Here is a 24,595-nt window from a genome sequence, read left to right on the forward strand (position 1 = left end):
GGCAAAGGTTGAGAGGGAACCCCGAGACACCTTTATCACCTGGTCGTAACAAGTGGTAAATCCCAATCCTCTTTTCTGATATGTTACAATAGTTTGAGGGTGGGGAAAGAGATTTGTCGAGTAACATTCAGTTAATATAGATTTCATATTGGAGTTAATATTTAATTTATTTGATATAATATTTCTTGCATACTGTGCAGGATTTCCTGTTCATCGATCCTACATGATGTGGCATAACTGGTTCTTAATTAGAACTCTCAGCTGTTTTAGAGGATTTAATGATGAAGTTTCCTTCTCTTTGGCTGTCTCATTGTGTGTGCGATAATCCCCACAGATTAAAAACAGTAGTATCCTGGGTGGACAAGCAGCAGTAAATCCCAGAAATTTATCATAACTCAGTTTGCCTATGATTAGCTTACAAATAAATAACAATGTGCAGGCTACAGTGATATAGACATGTCTGTCAGGCAGGAGAGGCCCATGGGGTATAAATTCATTGCCATCCATTTTGAATGTGAAGGCGATGATGTTACCGTGACTGGCACCAGAGCAGGAAGGCTGGAGGCCAGCCTAAAGTCAGGCCTTATTAATATTAATTAGGCTAGCTGCTGCTGCCTGTCAAGCGCGCCCATTGAAATAAATGAATTTTGGGTCACTTAGTTCTCCAGCAGCGACCTAAAGTTAAGTCCCAGGATGTGGTACAGGGACAGTGTACTGCTGTTCCTTTTGGCTGCACAGCAATGATTAATTTTGCATTTTTTTTTTAAAAAAAGCATAGTTTTTGGTCCAGGTCACCTGGTGACCACTTAAGCATCCCATGTGGATCAAGCCCAGCTCCTGCTCCGATCTGCGACATCGAATAGCGGCCAGAAAGCCTGCAACAGACTCTTGGTTCCTCATTTACGTACAGTTGGGTCGAACACCTTTTTTTTTCTTAGGTGGCTGCTCGTGGTGTGTGAAAAAAATTGCTCGACCCAATAGTGGTTTCCTCTGGGCACAGGTCCTCAAACCTTGAAATTGGCCCTCATTGTGCCCATTTTAAGTCCAAACCAGGCATAATGATGCCCAATATTTAACCATTGGTCTATCTAGCCTGTCTATCCAATTATCTCCACATCATTTTAATGAGCACAGATTAGAAATTTTGATCAGTAAAAAGTTAACCCTTTTATACTACATTTCTTTGCGTACTATTTTTACACAGCATCAATGGGAATATAGTATCAATATGTATATCTGTTGTAAAATCCATACCAAATAAGCAAATCCATCTTTTATCCATGTTGTTTAATCCAGTGAAATGATCAGATTTTAGCTTGATTTAGTCTTGATATTTCTCTAGACAGTCACAGTGCTATATTCATGATGCATTCTCCTCCAGCCCAGAACCAACATAAAACAATGGATGACACAAGGCAGAGAGATTACTGAATTCTTTTGGGCCTCCTTATCTCGAGAGACAATGGATACGCGCCTGGAGGTGGTCAGTGGTTTGTGAAGCAGCGCCTGGAGTGGCTATAAAGGCCAATTCTGGAGTGACAGGCTCTTCCACAGGTGCTGCAGAGAAATTTGTTTGTTGGGGCTGTTGCACAGTTGGCTCTCCCCTTGCGCCTCTGTCTTTTTTCCTGCCAACTACTAAGTCTCTTCGACTCGCCACAATTTAGCCCTGTCTTTATGGCTGCCCGCCAGCTCTGGCGAATGCTGGCAACTGACTCCCACGACTTGTGATCAATGTCACACGATTTCATGTCGCGTTTGCAGACGTCTTTATAACGGAGACATGGACGGCCGGTGGGTCTGATACCAGTGGCGAGCTCGCTGTACAATGTGTCTTTGGGGATCCTGCCATCTTCCATGCGGCTCACATGGCCAAGCCATCTCAAGCGCCGCTGACTCAGTAGTGTGTATAAGCTGGGGATGTTGGCCGCTTCAAGGACTTCTGTGTTGGAGATATAGTCCTGCCACCTGATGCCAAGTATTCTCCGAAGGCAGCGAAGATGGAATGAATTGAGACGTCGCTCTTGGCTGGCATACGTTGTCCAGGCGATTACTGAATTAGTCTATGTTTAAAGCTAGCATTCTGCTCCAGCATACCCAAAGCTGATCAGCAGGGGACGCTCATGGCCTTTCAAAGGGAGGTAGGAGTAAGAGCATTTCTTCCTGAAACTGGTACCACAGATCACTCATTTCCTTTTTTGCTACCTTTTACTTTTGAGAGGATCCCAGTTTCTACTAAACGCAGAGCAGTCCATTCATGCTGAAGCAAAGCAGATTTCCAAAAGGTGCACAGGATTTGGCTTCTACAGCAACATGTTTAAGTAACAATAAATGTCCACTTAATCCAAATACAATTCTTATCAGAGCGAAGAAATATAATCGGAATGATTTTCATTCACTTTCGCTAATCGAACTTCTGATCCAGGGCTAATCCTGCTCCAAGAGCACAACTACTTGACATATCAGCGATATGTTTTTAGTGATAAGGATTGAGCTGCACTAACAAATGACTCGTGTGGGTTGATTAAAACTCTACTGGAAATATAGCAGGTTCTGACTAGGATCAATGCAGTGAAGCAGAAGATTACTCACTCATCTTCCTTGTTGTTGCAATTGTTGATGTTGAAATTTGCCAGGAACCCGTAGCTGCAGCGTTTTAGAATACAAGAATGTGATAAAAATGCAACCACTTGAAATTGCCAGTTTAATTGTGACAATTCAGAGTTTGGCACTGGTAGCTTGGCTTTGGAGCTGTTGTACAGCAGGCAGTCAGTAAAAGTAAAGCTGCAGGCTCAATATCTATATTTTACATCATTACTTCAAAATAGGGCATGAATTTAACTGTTAATGTAAATTTAGGAACATAGGAAATTTGAGGAAAAGACCATTTGACCCAACAAACATACCCCTTTTTTTGGCAGTCTTCAAATCCATCTTCTGCCCTCACAGATATCTAACAATTCTTTCCATCTCCAGAGACGTATCACGTTTCCTCTTGATTCCCACTTCTACTGCTTAATTTAGTCTTCCCTGGTATTATCCTTAATGTAAAGTTCTGCCAGAATTCCCTTATTTGCCTCTGACCATAATTTATGTCTTCTAACTTTGTAACCCTTCACCAGTGTGAAAGGTTGGAAAATTGTGCTCATGGGGTGCACATTTGGCAAACCACCACTCGTATGCCTAATAACTACAGAGTAGGAAAAAATATGTTTTATTGGTTTGTGGATGTACAGATTAGTAACTGAGTTGAACTATCAACATAATTTGGTTTCCTAGTTCTCAATTAACATACCCCATGATTATGTTGATTTCTAATGGTGCGATTGGAGCCTAAGAAATTGTGTTGGCAAGATTAATAGACAAATACTAACATGTATGTATGGCAATTCCCTTTCCACAGATACAACAATGACATACAAATGCATTAAGTCTTTGGCCACAAAAATCAGCAACAGCTCTAGGCCTTGATTTCAATGTTTGGAATCCGAGCAGGGTAGATTGAGTACATCTGTCCCATTTGTACTATATGCTTTCAGTCAGCCAGCTTTAAGGGCAAAATCATTAGTAACGGCATTCATGCCAACAATTTTAATTACATTTTTAATTTTTATAGATAAGCACTGGCAATAGTAGGCAAGTTGGACTGGCTGTAGCAAGTGGATGGGAAATAAAACAACCCAATAAGTAATATGAAATATGAACAGAAAATGCTGGAAATGCTCAGCAGGTCAGGCAGGAAGCATCAATAGTATGGTTGCAGGAGGTGGAATGGGTCAAGTCCAATGCCAGGTTATACTCAATACATTACAAACTACTGCCAGCATGAAGACTAGCCATGCAAATGGGCTGTTATTCTGTGACACCAATCTGGAATATATCAATCAGCTCTATTGGGAGAATATAATATAGTCAAAGCTAGTCAATAATTCAAGTCAGTAATGGAAAACAGATTGGCTTTCAAATGCCTCATTTCGTTTGATTTTTGGTTTGGAAACCAGTCTAGATTCTTCAGAACCTTTGGGGTCACCTTAACCAATCTTTAATAAGAGCTGCTGTGCTTAAGAGTGAAGCATGGAACATACTTTTTTCTCCTGCCTTGATGCTCCAGATTGCCCACAGCTGACTGGGTGTTGCTCTCCCGACTTGACACGTCCTTCATCTCTGGTCCTCGAAAGCGTTCCAAGAAAGAATCTGGTCTCTGATCTTCATTGTGCATTTGCTGAGTTGTCCAGTTCCTCAGCATGAGGATGAAATTAGTTAACCTAGAGAAAGAATTTGCTAGGTTACAAATGCAAGGCCAAGTGTACACTCAGCTGTTGACATCCCCTAACTCTCCACTGACCCTTTTATAGAATCACAAAATCATAGAATAGTTACAGCACAGAAGGAGGCCATTCGGCCTGTAGAACAAGTGCCAGGTCTCTGCAAGAGCCATTTAGCTAGTCCCACTCCCATGTCCTTTCCCCACAGCCATGTAATTTATTTTCTTTCAGGTGCTTATCCAATTCCCTATTGAAAGCCACAAATGAATCTGCCTCCACCAGGCTTTCAGGCAGTGCATTCCAGATCATAACCATGCGTTGCATTAAAAAGTTTTTCCCTCATGTCGCCTTTGGTCCTTCTGCTGATGGGAACAATTTCTCTCTACTTACTATTTATGTCTAGATGTCTAGACCCCTCATGATTTTCCTTCAATGTATTACATTATACTGACTATGTTCAAGACTTTGAATTTTACTTTGTTTATTATTTGTCTGGTACTTTGCAGAAGATATGATACCAATGTTGGATGCAAGGTTAGATGGAAGGTGTCATTGACAATTCTATCAAGAGGCACTTACACAGCAATAACCTGCTCACCGACGCTCATTGTGGCTTCCACCAGGGCCACTCTGCTCCAGACCACATAACAGCCTTGGTCCAAACGTAGACAAAAGGGCTGAATTCAAGAGCTGACATCAAGGCAGCATTTGACCAAGTGTGGCATCAAGGACCGCTAGCAAGACTGGAGTCAATGGGAATCAGGGGGAAAACTCTTCACTGGTTGGAGTCATACCTAGCACAAAGGAAGATGGTTGTGGTTGTTCGAGGTCAATCATCTCAGTCCCAGGACATTACTGCTGGAGTTCCTCAGGGCAGTGTCCTAGGTCCAACCATCTTCAGTTGCTTCATCAATGACCTTCCCTCCATCATAAGTTCAGAAGTGGGGATGATCGCTGATAATTGCAATGTTCAGTACCATTTGCAACTCCTCAGACACTGAAGCAGTCCTTGGCCACATGCAGCAAGACCTGGACAACATTCAGGCTTGAGTTAGTTAGTGGCAAGTAACATTTGCGCCACACAAGTGCCAGGCAATGACTATCTCCAACAAGAGAGAATCTAATCATCTCCCCTTGACATTCAATGGCATTACCATCTCTGAATCCCCCACCATCAACATCCTGGGGGTTACCATTGACCAGAAACTTAACTGTATCAGCCATATAAATACTGTGGCTACAAGAGCAGGTCAGAGGCTGAGAATTCTGTGATGAATAACTAACCTCCTGACTCCCTAAAGACTGTCCACCATCTACAAGGCACAAGTCAGGAGTGTGATGGAATACTCTCCACTTGCCTGGTTGGGTGCAGCTTCAACAACACTCAGGAAGCTCGACACCATAAAGGACAAAGCAGCCTACTTGATTGGCACCCCACCACCACCTTAAACATTCCCTCCTTCACCATTGCACGCTGGCAGCAGTGTACACCACCTACAAGATGCACTTCAGCAACTTGTCAAGCCTCCTGCTCAACAGCACCTTCTAAATCCTCAACCTCTACCACCTAGAAGGACAAGGGCAGCAGATGCATGGGAACACCACCACCATCTGCTGGTTCATTTCCAAGTCACACACAAATGCTGACCTTGCCAGCAACGCTCACACCCAGAATGAATTTAAAACAAAAGGTAGGTTAGGTATGTATTCTTGAATTTTGCTTAATGATCAGTGGCAAAGCCTTCTGCTTTAATATCTTCTTTGGCCTCCTTATCTCGAGAGACAATGGGTAAGCGCCTGGAGGTGGTCAGTGGTGTGTGGAGCAGCGCCTGGAGTGGCTATAAAGGTCAATTCTGGAGTGACAGGCTCTTCCACAGGGGCTGCAGAAAAATTTGTTTTTCGGGGCTGTTACACAGTTGGCTCTCCCCTGCGCCTCTGTCTTTTTTCCTGCCAACTGCTAAGTCTCTTCGACTCGCCACACTTTAGCCCTGCCTTTATGGCTGCCCGCCAGCTCTGGCGAACGCTGGCAACTGACTCCCACGACTTGTGATCAATGTCACAGGATTTCATGTCGCGTTTGCAGACGTCTTTAAAGCGGAGACATGGACGGCCGGTGGGTCTGATACCAGTGGCGAGCTCGCTGTACAATGTGTCTTTGGGGATCCTGCCATCTTCCATGCGGCTCACATGGCCAAGCCATCTCAAGCACCGCTGACTCAGTAGAGTGTATAAGCTGGGGATGTTGTTCGCCTCGAGGACTTCTGTGTTGGAGATACGGTCCTGCCACCTGATGCCAAGTATTCTCCGGAGGCAGCGAAGATGGAATGAATTGAGATGTCGCTCTTGGCTGACATACGTTGTCCAGGCCTCGCTGCCATAGAGCAAGGTACTGAGGACACAGGCTTGATACACTCGGACTTTTGTGTTCCGTGTCAGTGCACCATTTTCCCACACTCTCTTGGCCAGTCTGGACATAGCAGTGGAAGCCGTTCCCATGCGCTTGTTGATTTCTGCATCTAGAGACAGGTTACTGGTGATAGTTGAGCCTAGGTAGGTGAACTCTTGAACCACTTCCAGAGCGTGGTCGCCGATATTGATGGATGGAGCATTTCTGACGTCCTGCCCCATGATGTTCATTTTCTTGAGGCTGTTGGTGAGGCCAAATTCATTGCAGGCAGCCGCAAATCTGTCGATGAGACTCTGCAGGCACTCTTCAGTGTGAGATGTTAAAGCAGCATCGTCAGCAAAGAGGAGTTCCCTGATGAGAACTTTCCGTACTTTGGACTTCGCTCTTAGACGGGCAAGGTTGAACAACCTGCCCCCTGATCTTGTGTGGAGGAAAATTCCTTCTTCAGAGGACTTGAACGCATGTGAAAGCAGTAGGGAGAAGAAAATCCCAAAAAGTGTGGGTGCGAGAACACAGCCCTGTTTCACGCTGTATCACGCTGTTTCACACTGTATCAGTAATTACAGCAAGCTATGTTGCTCAGTACTGGATAGGCATGATGAAATTTGGTAGTTAAAAATTGAATTAATCTTATATATTCATTTTATAAAGAGTAATAATAGCACAGAAGGAGACCATTTGGACCTTCTTCATTATCCTGATTTAGATCTCCCTCGGGTTTTATACAATCCCATTTAACCTGCTTTATCTTACCAGAGCAGTTTGTCGAGCTAGCAACAATACCTGGCTAGAGCTCCTCTGCCTGTGAAAGAACTCCGACGGGATTCAGGCTGGCCTTTGGTCTCTGTGGAGATCACTCCCTGCAGCTCAGAAGATGTATCTTCACACAATGAGTGAGTCCTAAGCAGAAACCAATCAGAAGTCAGGGTCATGGATTAGGAAATCATCCTCAGATTCAAAGTACAACTGACAGATTTTCTGCCAGACCACCATTCTTCAAAGAAAAGTGAAATTTCAAAACAATTGCGAATTGTGTTTGTGAAGTTAAAAATGCCTCATACATCATACGGAAGTCAGAACAATGAAGTGAGACCAAGGGCTGGATTTTATGGGCTCCCGAGGCGGGATTGGAGGCAGCCCATCGTATTGCGAAGGGTGATGGAGGGCCCATCGCTGCTCCGTCATCAAGTGATTTACCTGGGGGACAGCCTTCCTGCCCAGCGGCCAGTTGAGGCCCATAAGTGGCCTATTAATGGCCAATTCAGGGCCTCTTTCCGCCACCTCTGGGATCTTACCAGTGGCTGGGGTGCCTCCGCCACACATGGAGGGTGCTTTGTAAAACAAGACCTAGCTCCCTGCGGGCTTGGGATGGTGGGTGTCCCTACTTCCTGGGAAATCTGTGGCCCATGGAGGGCCCCGGCTGGGAAACAATGCATCTCCCAGGACCCCCCTACCCTTGGGCTTTACGACCACCCCTACAACCACTCTCACTGGGGTCTTCCAGATTGGCCCCTGTGACCCTGCCTCACTTAACTGAGGTCTGGGTTTCCAGCGCTGGTCCTGTTTCCAAGGCCTCTGCAGTACCGGCAGTGGCCACCTATGATTGGCCAGCAGCTTTTGGAGGTGGGATCCCCGTCTTTAAAGGGACGGGGATCCGGGCTCGTGAAACTTTGATGTAAAAAGACCAGAGGATCACTCTGGAGGGCGGGAAAATGCTTTTTGACCTGGTGCTGGAAGCCCCGCCTCCTCCACAAATTCCAGCCCCAGGTCAGTGGTAGATTCATTCACTTTTGTGTTCTTACTGACTTGATCTGCCAGTTCATGAGAAACAGTATGGAATGCTTAGAACTGAATAGTCAAGGCTGACTGGGAATCCTATTTACTTCAATAACAGCATATTTTGTGCATGAATATCTTATCACATATCACGCACATTAAGAAATAAGTAATGGAAAGTATTGCTCAGAGAGTACAGAAGCAGATACAGATTCTGGATCTTTGGAATTTAAGTTACGAGGAAAGGTTGTGGCAGTTAGCTATGGAAAGAGAAGGCTTGAGCTTTTAAGATTACAAAAGAAATTTGTATTAGTAGAATGTAGGTTTCTATGAAAAGAATAAGCTGGATAGGCTGAATGGCCTGCCTTTGATATTATCATTATAATACTTGTGAGTTGACAAAGCTGATCTGTCCTCACCTGGTCTGGCCTACATGTGTTTCCAGATGCACAGCAATGTGATTGACTCTTAACTGCCCTCTGAAATGGCCTAGCAAGCCACTCAGTTGTCAAGGGCAATTAGGGTGGGCAACAAATGCTGCCCAGTGACGCCCACATCCCATGAAAGAATAAATAAATAAGTCAAATTGTTCACTGTGGCAAAAAGCTCAAATGCCAGAGAGCGTTAAAAATGAGGAAATTATGAAGTTAATGGAAGTCAGGAAGAACAGTTTCACCCACATACTGATAAACTTATGGAATTAGTTAGCAGTCACCACTATTGAAAGAGACCGCGTAAGCAGGATCAAGAGACAATTGGAGGATGTGTTTCTGAAGAGAGAAGAGGTATGCTGACAAGGTGGTGGGACAAGCTCATTGTGCTTAGGGGCCCTTTCCTGTAATTAAAAGCCTTAAGCAAATAAAGTTTAAAAGACCAAAAAACTCTTGAACAATAAAACATTCTGAACCACTATTGTTACTTTTGGCACCCAGCAAACAATTTATTATTCAGGTTGCATTTAAACATGAGCATTTTCCTGTTGGCTAACTATGCAACCACCGCCAGCAATGGGTGGACTGGCAGTTCCATTGGTGGGAGTGATGCACTCCCATACTAAGAACCTGGGCTTAATTGTCATTTGAACTCCAATATCCTTAGTAACTATTGTTGTTGGTTCTTAACCGGGCTGAAGGATGGAGTAGTCAACTTTATGTGGGAGGAGGAATCTCTAAGGAGTCTAGTGATATGGGTCATCATTGTTTCCACAACACTTGTCATTCACAGTCCAGAGATCATCCCAGCTAAAGAGAATAGAAAGTCAAAAGATTGCAAACATAACTCACAAAATAAGATAAAATTAAGCCAAAACCTTGCCTCCTGCCAGTAAATTCAGGCACTATAAACTACTACAACAAAGTTTCCATTGGACTTGCATCACACAGCCTCCTAGGAACAGAAGAGCAGGAGTAGGCCATTTAGCCCCTGCATTGCCATTCAATGAGATGATTGCTGATCTGAGACCTAACTCCACCTTTGCCCCATATCCCTTAATAACTATGGTTAACAAAAATCTATCAATTGCAAATTTAAAATTAACAATTGATTACCATTTGCAGAAGAGAGTTCCAAACTTCTACCCAGCTTTTGTGTGCAGGAAGTGTTTCCTAATTTCACTCCTGAAAGGTCTGGCTCTAATTTTTAGACTATGCCCTCCAGCCCTAGACTCCCTTTACCAGCAGAAAAAGCTTATTTCTATCTACGCTATCTGCTCCCCCTAATAGCTTGAAAACTTCAATCAAATTTCTCCTTACCCTTCTAAATTCCAGAGAATACAACCCCAGTTTGTGCAATCTCTCCTTGTAATTTAACCCATCCTACAGCTAGGTGACTGAGTTCCAGGGTTCTCTGTTTTCAAGACTCTTCCTGCTTCGCACTCTAATTCATATCTAATGTAACATATCACAATAGTGGCTGGTTCATTTCAGCACAGTACAGGAGCATACACTTGCAATTGCAGCCTCATAATAAAAGAAAGCATCTAAAATATTTCTTAGAATAGCTGCAAATTGCTACCATATGTCTCCTAAACCAATTACAAACATCTTTCTGCAGTCACATAGACTTGACTTTCTAATCTACTTTCGACAAAATAAAGGTGATTCAAGTGCAAAGCTATGACAAGTCATATTGGACCAGCTAAAGAAACTTCTAATAAAGATTATTTTGTATTATGTACGGTCTTGGCACTTATATATTATTTACATGCTGTTAGCAATCATTTGGACTTCAGGGTACTTCTATGTATCCTGCCAAACAAGAAACCAGATTGGAAAATCCTGAGTGGAGACAGTTAACTATTATGTTATAGGCATTTTTCCATTGTATTATATTGGCATGAACATGCTGAACAATGGAAGTCCAAAAGGTTTTCTTTACCTGCTGTTGCCATTTTCTATTCTCTCGAGCTCCTCGTCATTATTCCTGACCGAGAGTCTGTGAACGGGCGGATATGACTGCTGGGTGCTAATTGTAGCCATCGCTTACAGACCTTCTGATACAGTACAAGTTTGATCTGGGTAAAGAGGTGGAGGAATCATCAGATCAATACAATTCTGTGACTGATGAACTGTCACAACAGGGGATAACAGTTCTTTGTATTTTGCATGAAAATTAGACAGTTAAACATGTCCTGCTGTTAGAAGGAAGAGAGGATGCCTGGCATAGGAAATCCTCCCACCCCCCCACCACCCGCCACCCCCCCCACCCAACCTTCCTGACAACAATTGCTTGGATATTCTGCCCCTTATGTGGCAAGCTGGAGAATCCCAGAAACAGCAGAGATCCAGGGCAACCAGATGGCTGCTGTTCTCCAGTGGGTTCTGCTGGTCTCCTGCCCAGAATTATGATGGGAGACTGGCCAAACAGTTTTTAGGAGTCACTTTATTCATGTATCTAGTTGTACAGAGAAAGAAAAATAGTATTAATAGGGCAAATATTATCAATATTATAACTCACAATTTCTTGTAAGGGGGAGAACTTACAAATGTTAACAGATTACCCGTGACCCCTGTTCCAGGTTCTGAAAGACAATGTCAGCTACTCCAAATTAAGTTATTATTATTGCAGAACAAATAGACAGCAATGGAAATATTGTACTAGTAAGTCAACAATTACAGAAAAATTCATGACATCAAGGGATCGCCAGGGCCGGGGACCCAAGTTTGAAAACTTCCACAATAACTGAAGGCAAAATACCAAATAAATGCATATGACGTAAGCATGGAATACCAGTGTAATGAATTAGTTCTCATTCACTCCCAACATTCACGTCTCTGTTTGTCTTGTTCTCCAATACAGTCCGCCATCCCCTTTTTGCAGAAGAACATCATCTACCCTGATGAACTGGTAACATCGTCATTTTATAGAGTGAACTAATTGATTCCACAGACTTTGATTTGTTTTAGTAAAGATCAATTTTCTTACTGGCAATGAGAACCTTGAGTCAGGTCTCCCTTCCTTTTAGGTCACCCATTATCAATATACTGCTGCTCGACCGTTCCCCCTTTGACCCTTAGGCCGTCCAGCAAGTCTAGGGAAATGGAAGGCTTTAATCGCTAATAAGAAAATCAAAATGCTGGAACATTCAACAGGTCAGGCAGCATCTGTGCAGAGAGAAAGAGTTTTCATTTCAGGTCACTGAGCTCTCCACAGATGCAGCCTGGCCTGGTGATTCTTTCAGTAATTTCTGTTTTTATTTCAGATTTGTAGCATAAGTAGTATTTTGCTTTTGTTCGAATGACCATGTTGATGTTTAATGACAGAAGAAGCACTAATAATGCAGTAGCTTTATTATTAAGACCCTGTAATACATAACTAAATACTTAGCGCACTTTAAAATAAAACATTTGAAACATTTTACTTCTGCTTGTCCTATGTTTCCCTTCCCCCCATTCTCTGTATTTTACAATAACATACTTTTTTCTAGATTATTTAGAATAATCTATTCCAATCATTTTCTCTATTGAAAAAAAAGTTTTCTTACATTAAATTATTTCTCATGAATCCCGGAATCTATTTGGAAATGGAAACAATTTCCAGAAAACTGCTTTGGCTGAAAACAAACTCTTGTGGGTATTCTTTCAGCCAACAAAGACCATAGTGTAACAACTGACTTGTTTGTGTCATAATTCCGTCCAAACTAATCTTTAACTTGAAAAGGATTGTCAAGATTGCATTTATCTAACACCTTTTAAGATAGGAAAATTGTCCCAAAGCGATTCAAAGAGGTGTATTCACTGGCACTGAACCAAAGAAAGAGCTATTTGCAGGAGACACCAAAAGCTTGATCAATCAAGTTGAGTTGAAGGAAGGTTGTAATGGAGCAGGGTGTGGTGGAGAAGGGGAGGGTTTTACAGTGGAAATAAGAGAGGTTATGGCCGAGGTAGGTGGAAGGCACAGTTGCAAGTCTTCGTGAGTGATGGATGGAGGCAAGGGTCAGAGAAGGGGAAGTTTGGTGCGGGTACTGTAGGAGGTCACAGAGAGAGGGAGTGACTAAACCATGAAGTGAATTAAACATGAGAATGAAGTTGAAGCATTGGGGGTCTGAGAACCAATGTAAGTCAACGAGGACAAGGGTGATGTATGACTTGGTCCAGGACAGAATATGGACATCAATACTGAAATTTACAGAGGGAGGCAGTTGGAAGCCAGCTGGGAGAGTATCGGAATAGTCGAGGAGCGGTAACAAGGATGAGGCTTCGGCTGCAGATAAGCTGGGGTATGTTACTGAGGTGAAAGTAGACAGTTGTAGTGAAGGCGAAGATATAGTGCTGAAAGTAACAAGGTTGTGACTGAATGTGTAAGACCCCCCCCCCCCATCACCACAGCACCCCCCACCCCCAAAGACCTGTTCACCACGGAATCAGTCTGATAACGGTTGCTAATGCTGAAAGTTTCTTTTAAAAAGTTAAAGAAGTATAAGTGTCAGACTTCAAATTTGAAATACTTTCTGGGAGAAAAAATAATTTGTGGAGTGCTACAGTGCCACCTGAGAAGATGATTTATGGAATGATAAGAGTAAACAAAGCCCATGGTTAAAAAAAAAACGTGGAATGTACATTGGAGCTACAGTGCGCTCCTGACTACAATATTCAGATAATAATGTAAACCACTTCAATGAACAGCTCGGGAGAGTTATTAATATAAATTGTGCGAAATAGTTTAAGATACAAAAAAAAAATTGGCTGAGTGACAGGAAACAGAGCGTAGTTGTCTACGGTTGTTTTTCAGACTGGAGGAAGGTATATAGTTGGGTTCCTCAGGGGTTGGTGTTAGAACCCTTGCTTTTCATGATATATTAATGACATAGACTTGGGTGTACAGGACACACTTTCAAATTTGTAGATAACCCAAAACTCAGAAGTATTGTGAACTGTAAGGAGAGTAGAGAGAAAATTCAAGAGGACATAGACAGGCAGGTGGAATGGATGATAAGTGTCAGATGAAATTTAATGCAGAAAAGTGTGAAGTAATTCATTTTGATAGGAAGAACGAGGAGAGGCAATATAAATTATGAGGGGCATTGATAGGTTAGATAGGAAGAGACTTTTTCCCTTAGCGGAGGGGTCAATAACCAGAGGGCATAGATTTAAGGTAAGGGGAAGGAGGTTTAGAGGGGATTTGAGGGTGGTTGGAATCTGGAACGCACTGCCTGAAGAGTTGGTAGAGGCAGGAACCCTCACAACATTTAAGAAGTATTTAGATGAGCACTTGAAACATCATAACATACAAGACTATGGGCCAAGTACTGGAAAATGGGATTAGGTGCTTGATGGCCAGCACAGACATGATGGTCCGAAGGGCCTGTTTCTGTGCTGTATAACTCTATGACTCTATGACTCTATCTAGAACCGACTTACTGTGAACTGAATCAAAGACACAAGCAATATTCTTCTATTCTGTTGTTCAGTACATTCGTACATCATGTCCCTCTAAAACACATCCCCTTTCTTCAATAATTATGCCAAAAATGTTACTACTTTTAATTCTTGTCAGGTGTCAGCCATGGCTCAGTTGGTAGCTCTCTTCCCTCCGAGTCAATGCTCCAGGACTTGAGCACAAAAATCAAAGCTAACACTCCAGTGCAGAACTGAGGGCATGCTGCACAATCAGAGGTGCTATCTTTCAAATCAGACATTAAACAGAGGTTCCATCTGCCCCCTTGGGTGGATATAAAAGGTTCCCTGGCAGTATTCCAAAGAACAACAGGGGAATTCTCCCTGGCATCCTGGACAATATTTATTCCTTAATCAACATCCCAAAAAAAAAATTATCTGGTTATTATCATATTGTTGTTTGTGGGAACTTGCTGTGTGCAAATTGGCAACCACATTTCCTATAGTACAACAGTAATAATACTTCAGAAGTATTTTGTTGGCTGTAAAGCACTTTGGGGCATCCTGTGGTCGTGAAAGGAACTATATGAATGCAAGTATTTATTTTCTTTGGACAATAGTTAGTTGAACAAATTTTTTGAGTGTGTTGAACAAATCTATTTTATTCTAATTATTTATGGATTAGACTTTTGAGTAATTCTGCATGAAACATTAATGTTTTCTGCCAGGACAGTAAATTCACTCTCGTGGAGATAGGCGGCATTCAGTTAAGTCAAACCATTAAGAGACCACACCAAAGCAATACCAGGATCCAGTTTTGGACACAGTCACAGGCCAGCAGATAGAGACTGTGACTGATAAAACATTGATTGAGCATCTATTAAAAAAAAATTGTTTGGCAGATGCACGCCAGCCAAGAAATTCTGAAAATTATTTAATACGCAAGACAAAGTGTGGGAGAAATCCTCGTTAACTGGCATCAGAGATAAACATTTTCTTTGCGTTGTTGGGCATTTAATAAGGACAGTTGCCACTATATAAATGAAATACAATTTAAGTGACACCATCTGATAAAGAAATATGCATTCTTTTGGTAACCAGTAGGCTTTACAATAATGCAAGTTGCTACAATGTGTGTTTGCTTCTTAGAAATGCTCAGATATTTATTAGAGGGTTTGGGACAACTTGCACACAAATACACAAATACTTGCTACTTAAAACCCCAGATGGTGGCATAGTTGAACCATTTAAAGATGGATTCTCATTTCCAACATGGTTTGCAAAATCAAGCTTTTAGTTAGGATGTTGATTACATACTTTTGCTTTAGTTTTATGAACCCATTCATCTTGTTTAAACTGAAGAGTTCTGGAGGCATCAGCTGGTTGTAAAGAGTCTTGAGCTCAGCCCTGCAATAGGGCCATATTAACATAAATAGACACATACATTAACTGAGGAGGATTCAATGCGTTTACCCTTTACATTTGCATGTTATTTCAGGTCAATCAACCTGTCAGGATAAGTTATTTCTCCAACTGAATTTCCTCTGGAATATCATCAACAAAAATGTTCAAACAAAATTGGCAAAAGTAAACATACAAAGAGACTAAGAAAAGCCACAACAATTATTAAACTCAAACAGAGTCTTTCGTAACTTCTTTCAATTGTTGAAATGTACCTTTGAATTATTTATATGTGACGGCATTAAAGGTTTATGAATATTGTCCCCCTTTAAGATCAAGGGATAGAAAATCAACTTGGGTGCAAAACAGGCAGATCGGATCGACTGACTGTTATACACCTGGCCTGATATTCCATTCCATTGACTGTGACAGGCCTGAATATCAGGCAATACATACAACAGATGCTTCAAGATGGCTCCTGGGCTGGAAGCTCCCTAGGAAGCTCCCTTGCTGTTCAACTCTATCCATGGCCATCTGCTCCCATCCCTAACGTTTTCTCCCCCAATCTGCCCTCTTAAACTGTTTAAATTCCCCTGGCTCTTTAAATCAGTTCATTTTAGCCCTATCTAAAAGTTAACAGTTAGTTTAGTGTATGTTACCTGGGCCCACTGCCCTCCCCCAGCCACACCTGCTCTTTGTTTTCTCAATGAAATTGATCCGGATGAAACTGACGAGCACAGCTGCCGATACTTCAATCTCCGATCCTGCTGTCTTCACAGTCCAGAGTGTCTGCAGCCACGGCATGCGGTAAGTCCATTGAGGTGAAGAAGGAGCTGCGGGACCCGAGAGAAGTCCTGTGAAAAGGTGCCCCGAACACCCAAAACATCCACGAACGGCCCCCCCGGCCGCAACTTCAAAGCGCCCGCGGGAGATGGCTCGGAGAGCATCTGCAGCGCACTGTCGGCAATGCTGCATGCCTTTATTTAAACCACTGCAAAAAAAACCCTTAGCAAATGTAATCACCTCTAAGTCTGCCAAATGATGCTTCACCTCCCGAAGGACGTGGATGAGCTTTCCGGACGTCGATGGTGGGCACTGAGGAAATGGCTTATTACCTGCACCAGATTCCACCCCCCCCCCCTTTACCCCCCTTCCACCCCCCCCCCACCCCCGTCCCCTTCCCTGCTCCACCCTCTCAGCTCACCCCCTCACAACCCCGTCCCAGCCCGCTCCCCCCCGCACCATCTTCACCCCGCACCCCCTTCCCCTGCACCCCCCCCCCCCCCACCCCCCCCACCCCCTCCCTCTACCCCTCCCCCTTGCATCCCCTCCTCCCACCGGCACCATCCTACACCTGTGTAGGGGCCCCAACAACCCCACTGCCTTGTGGGCGTCTCGGGAGAGACCAAGGCTAAGGGAGTAAACCCTAACAGAAAATCCGGAGCGGAACCCCGTAGGCGGTCATGTGTCACCTTTGGCATGTTTCCGGCAGTTCCTGCAGCCATACTGGTGCCAAACGTCGTGTCCTGCACTCCTTTGGACCCCACCAGAAAGGCCGAGAGGGGGGTTTTGACGACTGGGCAACTCTCAACCTCCATAAATTTGCCCAGGCATGCGCCATGGAGAGGTCACTCCATAGTTGCCTCACAGCGACTAAAACAACACGGAAGGCAGCAGTTACGGGTTATAAGTCCAGATAAATTGGCGTAGAAACTGGGCGCCACGGGTTGCCTTTGTCGGTGGGAGAGGTCATTGCACCTCACTGGACAGCTACCGCCCGCCTCAAACCGGGCAGCCCCCGGTCAATAAGGTTCTGTCCCGCCACAGTCTGCCTGCTTCAATGGGTGCTTGGAGCTCAGGGTCATTGCCCGAAAGGTGGACTGATACACCGCACCAAACAACATGAAAAAAGGAAAGAAGGTACCAGCCCTTCGCTTTGCAAGCTGGAACGTCAGAACTATGTGTCCTGGCCTGTCGGAAGACCTTACACAAATCAACGATTCTCGGAAGACCGCCATCATTAACAACGAGCTCAGTAGATTCAATGTGGACATTGCAGCACTTCAGGAGACTCGCCTCCCCGCGAGTGGCTCTCTAGCAGAGCAAGACTACACCTTCTTCTGGCAGGGCAGGGATCCTGAAGAACCAAGACAGCATGGAGTGGGCTTCGCCATCAGAAACTCCTTGCTCAGCATGATAGAGCCTCCCTCAAATGGCTCGGAACGCATACTGTCCATCCGACTGCTCACCACCTCTGGTCCAGTACACCTACTCAGCATCTATGCTCCAACACTCTGCTCCGCACCTGAAGCTAAAGACCAGTTCTATGAACAACTCCATAACATCATTAGCAGCATCCCCAACACCGAACACCTATTCCTGCTGGGGGACTTTAATGCCAGGGTTGGGGCCGACCATGACTCATGGCCCTCCTGCCTTGGGCGCTATGGCGTTGGAAGGATGAATGAGAACGGGCAGAGACTGCTTGAGTTGTGTACCTATCATAACCTCTGCATCACCAACTCGTTCTTTCACACTAAACCCTGTCACCAGGTTTCATGGAGGCACCCAAGATCACGTCGTTGGCACCAGCTAGACCTCATTGTCACAAGGCGAGCCGCCTTAAACAGTGTTCAAATCACACGCAGCTTCCACAGTGCGGACTGCGACACCGACCACTCCCTGGTGTGCAGCAAGGTTAGACTCAGACCAAAGAAGTTGCATCATTCCAAGCAGAAGGGCCACCCGCGCATCAACACGAGCAGAATTTCTCACCCACAGCTGTTCCAAAAATTTCTAAATTCACTTGTAACAGCCCTTCAAAACACTCCCACAGGGGATGCTGAGACCAAGTGGGCCCACATCAGAGACGCCATCTATGAGTCAGCTTTGACCACCTACGGCAAAAGTGCGAAGAGAAATGCAGACTGGTTTCAATCTCATAATGAAGAGCTGGAACCTGTCATAGCCGCTAAGCGCATTGCACTTTTGAACTACAAGAAAGCCCCCAGCGATTTAACATCCGCAGCACTTAAAGCAGCCAGAAGTACTGCACAAAGAACAGCTAGGCGTTGCGCAAACGACTACTGGCAACACCTATGCAGTCATATTCAGCTGGCCTCAGACACCGGAAACATCAGAGGAATGTATGATGGCATTAAGAGAGCTCTTGGGCCAACCATCAAGAAGATCACCCCCCTCAAATCTAAATCGGGGGACATAATCACTGACCAACGCAAACAGATGGACCGCTGGGTTGAGCACTACCTAGAACTGTACTCCAGGGAGAATGCTGTCACTGAGACTGCCCTCAATGCAGCCCAGCCTCTACCAGTCATGGATGAGCTGGACATACAGCCAACCAAATCGGAACTCAGTGATGCCATTGATTCCCTAGCCAGCGGAAAAGTCCCTGGGAAGGACAGCATTACCCCTGAAATAATCAAGAGTGCCAAGCCTGCTATACTCTCAGCACTACATGAACTGCTATGCCTGTGCTGGGACGAGGGAGCAGTACCCCAGGACATGCGCGATGCCAACATCATCACCCTCTATAAAAACAAAGGTGACCGCGGTGACTGCAACAACTACCGTGGAATCTCCCTGCTCAGCATAGTGGGGAAAGTCTTTGCTCGAGTCGCTCTGAACAGGCTCCAGAAGCTGGCCGAGCGCGTCTACCCTGAGGCACAGTGTGGCTTTCGTGCAGAGAGATCGACTATTGACATGCTGTTCTCCCTTCGTCAGATACAGGAGAAATGCCGTGAACAACAGATGCCCCTCTACATTGCTTTCATTGATCTCACCAAAGCCTTTGACCTCGTCAGCAGACGTGGTCTCTTCAGACTACTAGAAAAGATCGGATGTCCACCAAAGCTACTAAGTATCATCACCTCATTCCATGACAATATGAAAGGCACAATTCAACATGGTGGCTCCTCATCAGAGCCCTTTCCTATCCTGAGTGGTGTGAAACAGGGCTGTGTTCTCGCACCCACACTTTTTGGGATTTTCTTCTCCCTGCTGCTTTCACATGCGTTCAAATCCTCTGAAGAAGGAATTTTCCTCCACACAAGATCAGGGGGCAGGTTGTTCAACCTTGCCCGTCTAAGAGCGAAGTCCAAAGTACGGAAAGTCCTCATCAGAGAACTCCTCTTTGCTGACGATGCTGCTTTAACATCTCACACTGAAGAATGCCTGCAGAGTCTCATCGACAGGTTTGCGTCTGCCTGCAATGAATTTGGCCTAACCATCAGCCTCAAGAAAACGAACATCATGGGGCAGGATGTCAGAAATGCTCCATCCATCAATATTGGCGACCACGCTCTGGAAGTGGTTCAAGAGTTCACCTACCTAGGCTCAACTATCACCAGTAACCTGTCTCTAGATGCAGAAATCAACAAGCGCATGGGTAAGGCTTCCACTGCTATGTCCAGACTGGCCAAGAGAGTGTGGGAAAATGGCGCACTGACACGGAACACAAAAGTCCGAGTGTATCAGGCCTGTGTCCTCAGTACCTTGCTCTACGGCAGCGAGGCCTGGACAACGTATGCCAGCCAAGAGCGACGTCTCAATTCATTCCATCTTCGCTGCCTTCGGAGAATACTTGGCATCAGGTGGCAGGACTATATCTCCAACACAGAAGTCCTTGAAGCGGCCAACACCCCCAGCTTATACACACTACTGAGTCAGCGGCGCTTGAGATGGCTTGGCCATGTGAGCCGCATGGAAGATGGCAGGATCCCCAAAGACACATTGTACAGCGAGCTCGCCACTGGTATCAGACCCACCGGCCGTCCATGTCTCCGTTATAAAGACGTCTGCAAACGCGACATGAAATCGTGTGACATTGATCACAAGTCGTGGGAGTCAGTTGCCAGCATTCGCCAGAGCTGGCGGGCAGCCATAAAGACAGGGCTAAATTATGGCGAGTCGAGGAGACTTAGTAGTTGGCAGGAAAAAAGACAGAGGCGCAAGGGGAGAGCCAACTGTGCAACAGCCCCAACAAACAAATTTCTCTGCAGCACCTGTGGAAGAGCCTGTCACTCCAGAATTGGCCTTTATAGCCACTCCAGGCACTGCTTCACAAACCACTGACCACCTCCAGGCGCGTATCCATTGTCTCTCGAGATAAGGAGGCCCAAAAGAAAGAAAGAAGAACATACAACAGACAGCCGATGTAGTAACAGCCATTCCAAGACAAATTTCTACCCCAAATTAATACGTCTAGGAATAAATCCATACAATTCTCTCTGATTGATAAAGTTGAAACAGAAAATGCTAAATCTTTTCCCTGATTTAAGTCCATACTTATGCCTTCCTTTCATACCAAGTGCACAGCCAGCTCCTTAATGAATGACCCACGCCTACCTTGAAGGCAGTTTATTCCACAAACTCATGAATTGTAAGTAAGTGTGAAGAAATAGTTCAGATCGAGGGCGGTGTGTCAGTTACAGGACGCTGGTCCTGGTGTCAGCAATGTTCACCAGGGCGGTGGGAGGAGAGGACAGAGATCCACTCTCCTCCCAATTGATGCCAATTAAATTAGTTAAAAACTCATTAAGAGTTTTTTGGAGGGGGAGGGTGGAATATTTAAAGGGGCGCATGGGTTTTGTTAGCTGTCAGTTCCTGATCAGCTGAAGGGAGGCAGATATAGAGTGGGAAGCCTGTCAAGTCTGCCCCAGGGCATCACCCCGCTCCATAAAAGGGCCAGCAGGGCAAAGAGGGACTCGGAACTTGCTAAGGAGGAGCCCTTGGCACTGCCCAGGTGGCAGGAAGAGTGGGCACTCAGCACCCAGGCATTGATGTGGTCAGCACCCCATTAGTATCACGGGGGCAGAAGAGCAGGATGCAAGGCTGCCAATCACAATTGGGCAGACACCTGCCAGAAGGAAGGCTGCAGCTGGCAACGGGGGCACAGCGGTCAGATTTTCGGCCCAGTGGTGATGAGGGGCAACACCCGCTGCGGGAAGGGTGGCACCCAGCACAGCAGGAGGGCAAGGGAGAGGAAAGAGAGGCAGAAAGGCAACAGAGGCCATACCCTCGATACATCCGAAGACAGAGCTACCTGGAGATAACTGAGACCCAATGCCACAGGAGACTGCGGCTGTGCAGGCAAATGGTCACAGACATCTGTGCCCTCATAGCCAAAGACCTCACATCTTGCAGCACTGGTTGCCATGCCCTGCCAGTGTCTGTCAAAGTCACAGTGGCCTTGAACGTCTTCGCTTCAGGCTCATTCCTAGGATCAGATTCGGACTTGGTGGCATCTCACAAGTAGCTGCACACCTCTGTATCTCGCATTGATGACCTCTTTGCCAGAGCTGCATTCATCTCATGACAGATGCAGCATCGCAGGGACAAAGGGCAGTGGGTGTCGCCGCCATTGCTGGATTCTCCCAGGCGCAGGCCATCATCGATTGCACCATGTAACCATCAAGGCACCCAGTGACTGCCCACTCTGATTCATCAACAGAAATGGGTCCCACTTCCTCAATGCTCAACTGATCTGCGACCACAAAAAGAGCTTCCTCCATGCGTGTGCACTCGCTTTCCAGGAAGCTCCTTCATCCTCTGGCAGTCCAGGTGGCCTCAGCTCTTCACTTCAACCCCCAAAGTGCATGGATGGATGCTAAGGGACAAGGGATAACCTTTGAAGACAGGGGTACTCGCCCCTCCACAGGAACCCCAGAACGAGGCAGAGGTTATACAACCAATGCCACCTATTCAGTAGGACCATCATTGAGCAGGCCATTGGGCTTCAGAAGATGCAATTCTGGTGCCTGGACAGGTTGGCTGGTGCCCTCCAATACCCTCCTGCAAAGGTCTGTCATTGTGGTGGTCTGCTGTACTCTCCACTGACATGGCTGTCCGGAGGATGTGAAGCCCTGGAAGGAGACAGCTCCTCTGGGAAGGAGCAGGAGGTGAGAGAGGAGGAGGAAGAGGAGGCAGAGGGAAATGATGCTGAACAGAGAGGTGCCCCTGCTGCACAATGAAGTGGCCTCCTCCTGCCACCCTCGGGAAGAGGACCTCCCTCCACTCCCTCACGGCCTTCAACATTAGATCCAGGTTAACATCGACGAAGCGAGGGGCTGCCCTGCCCTAGGTGCCAAGCTTCTGGCTCCTCTCTGGAGCAGTGGAAGGCTTTGGCACAAATTGCAGATCTCTTCCTCAGAACAACCAGAACCTCAGTGATGGCTGCCATGGGGCATTTAAATGAGTCCCACACTTCATCTGACCCAACTCCGCTCCAGCTCTGCCACTGACTCTAATTGGACAGGGATCCTGTCTCCATACCAAGTAAGGGCTTCCCCGCACGAAAATCTGATCTTTAAATCAGTTTCCCATTGGACGCCAGCTCCTGTTCCCTGCCTCCAAGGCAACAATTCAGCCCCAAATCTCTCCCACCGAGACAATTATCATTAGATACATCAATGTTTTATTTAACATAACATTTGATTAGATTGAGGAAGAACACTTGTTTGAAAGCAATTTGAATTAAATACTATATATTGGATGATATTGAGGAGTAGGGCATATGAGAGTTATAGCATTTTCAAGGGATGCAGACAAATTAGCTGCTCTTGTGGCACTGTTTTTGACTTGCCAGAGCAAGTTTTCGTATATATACAAACCTAGCAAACTAGCAATAGCCGACCAGCAGCTTCAAAAACGTGGAGTCAGTCTCAAAGCAGTTGACAACTCGATGTTAGCCGTGAATGTTGACCTAGAATATCTAATTATGTCGAAGGTCTGGCCGAACTGTGGATTAGGCAGCAGGCACCATGACATTTTATCACCTGGCTCTTAGATGATTGCAGCAAAGATTGAAGGATTGCAGCCATTTCTTGTGGACAAATTGCAGGCAATTGTGGATACATTCTGATACTTTCAGTTGCTAAATCTGTTTGATTGTTAGAGTATTTTTTAATTGTTTATACAGTTATCACAGTGACACTTAGACATCGCCACCCCCTCTCCTGCCCCATGCCAGTTTATATGTGCACTCTTTTTCTTCACCCTCATTCCATGCTAGCACTCTTCACTCTCTCCCTAATCCCACCACCCACCCAGGCAGATACCATTAGTATTTATCTCCCACTCCTCCAGTTCATGCTGGCACTTCTACAACACCCCGTTCCGCCCCCCCCCCCCCCCCCCACCCCCAATTCCCACTTGGCAATCTTCTTCCTCTCCCTTCCCCCAGCTCATTCTGGCATCTGCCCCCACCCCTCTGCAACAATCCTACATCTGTTAATTACAAAATAATTGGTAGTTTGAATAAAATTGAGACAATTTTCAGACTGGAAAGAATAACGAGGACGTAAAGAGATAACAAGAGAATGAAACACAGAGGAAGTGAGAGTAATGGCGATAGGGCAAGAGCGGAGCAAAGGATTAAAATACAGAAGAAAGAATAATTCAACTGTTGCTAATTTGTTTCAAAAAATGGAAAGACTTTTCAAGGTTTCTTTTTAAATATTGTTCATTAAGGATAGAGCAAAATTGAACAAAATAATGTGCTGCATTCAGTTATATAAAAGCAAAATACTGCAGATGCTGGAAATCTGAAATAAAAACAAGAAATGCTGGAAATGCTCAGCAGGTCTGGCAGCATCTGTGGAGAGAGAAGCAGAGTTAATGATTCAGGTCAGTGACCCTTCATCAGAACTGATAAATATTAGAAATGTAAAAGGTTTTAAGCAAGTAAAGCGGGCGGGGGGGGGGGGTGGGGGTCAGCAAGAGATAACAAAAGAGGTGTTGATAGGACAAGGTCAGAGAATACCTGACGAGAAGGTCATGGAGCAAAGGCAAACGGAATGTTAATGGTGTGTTGAAAGACAAAGTGTCAGTGCAGAGAGGGTGTCAATTGACTGTAAACTGAACAGCCCTGGCTCCAAGCATAAACATTAAAAAAA

General features: G+C 45.2%; 1 protein-coding gene across 1 annotated transcript in view; it reads right to left on the minus strand.

Moving 5' to 3' along the window:
• The window catches only part of cnga3a (cyclic nucleotide gated channel subunit alpha 3a), a 54,444-nt gene that overhangs the window by 15,192 nt on the left and 14,657 nt on the right, over positions 1-24,595 (minus strand). Inside the window, exons 2-4 of the mRNA XM_068034401.1 lie at positions 10,822-10,957; positions 7,453-7,569; positions 4,083-4,262 (exon numbers count right to left, since the gene is read on the minus strand). Coding sequence (XP_067890502.1) covers positions 4,083-4,262; positions 7,453-7,569; positions 10,822-10,922 — 398 coding nt within the window. The 5' untranslated portion in view covers positions 10,923-10,957. The remainder of the gene's footprint in view (positions 1-4,082; positions 4,263-7,452; positions 7,570-10,821; positions 10,958-24,595) is intronic.

This window comes from Heterodontus francisci, chromosome 6 (assembly GCF_036365525.1).
Source record: "Heterodontus francisci isolate sHetFra1 chromosome 6, sHetFra1.hap1, whole genome shotgun sequence".
NCBI classification, from domain to species: Eukaryota; Metazoa; Chordata; class Chondrichthyes; order Heterodontiformes; family Heterodontidae; genus Heterodontus; species Heterodontus francisci.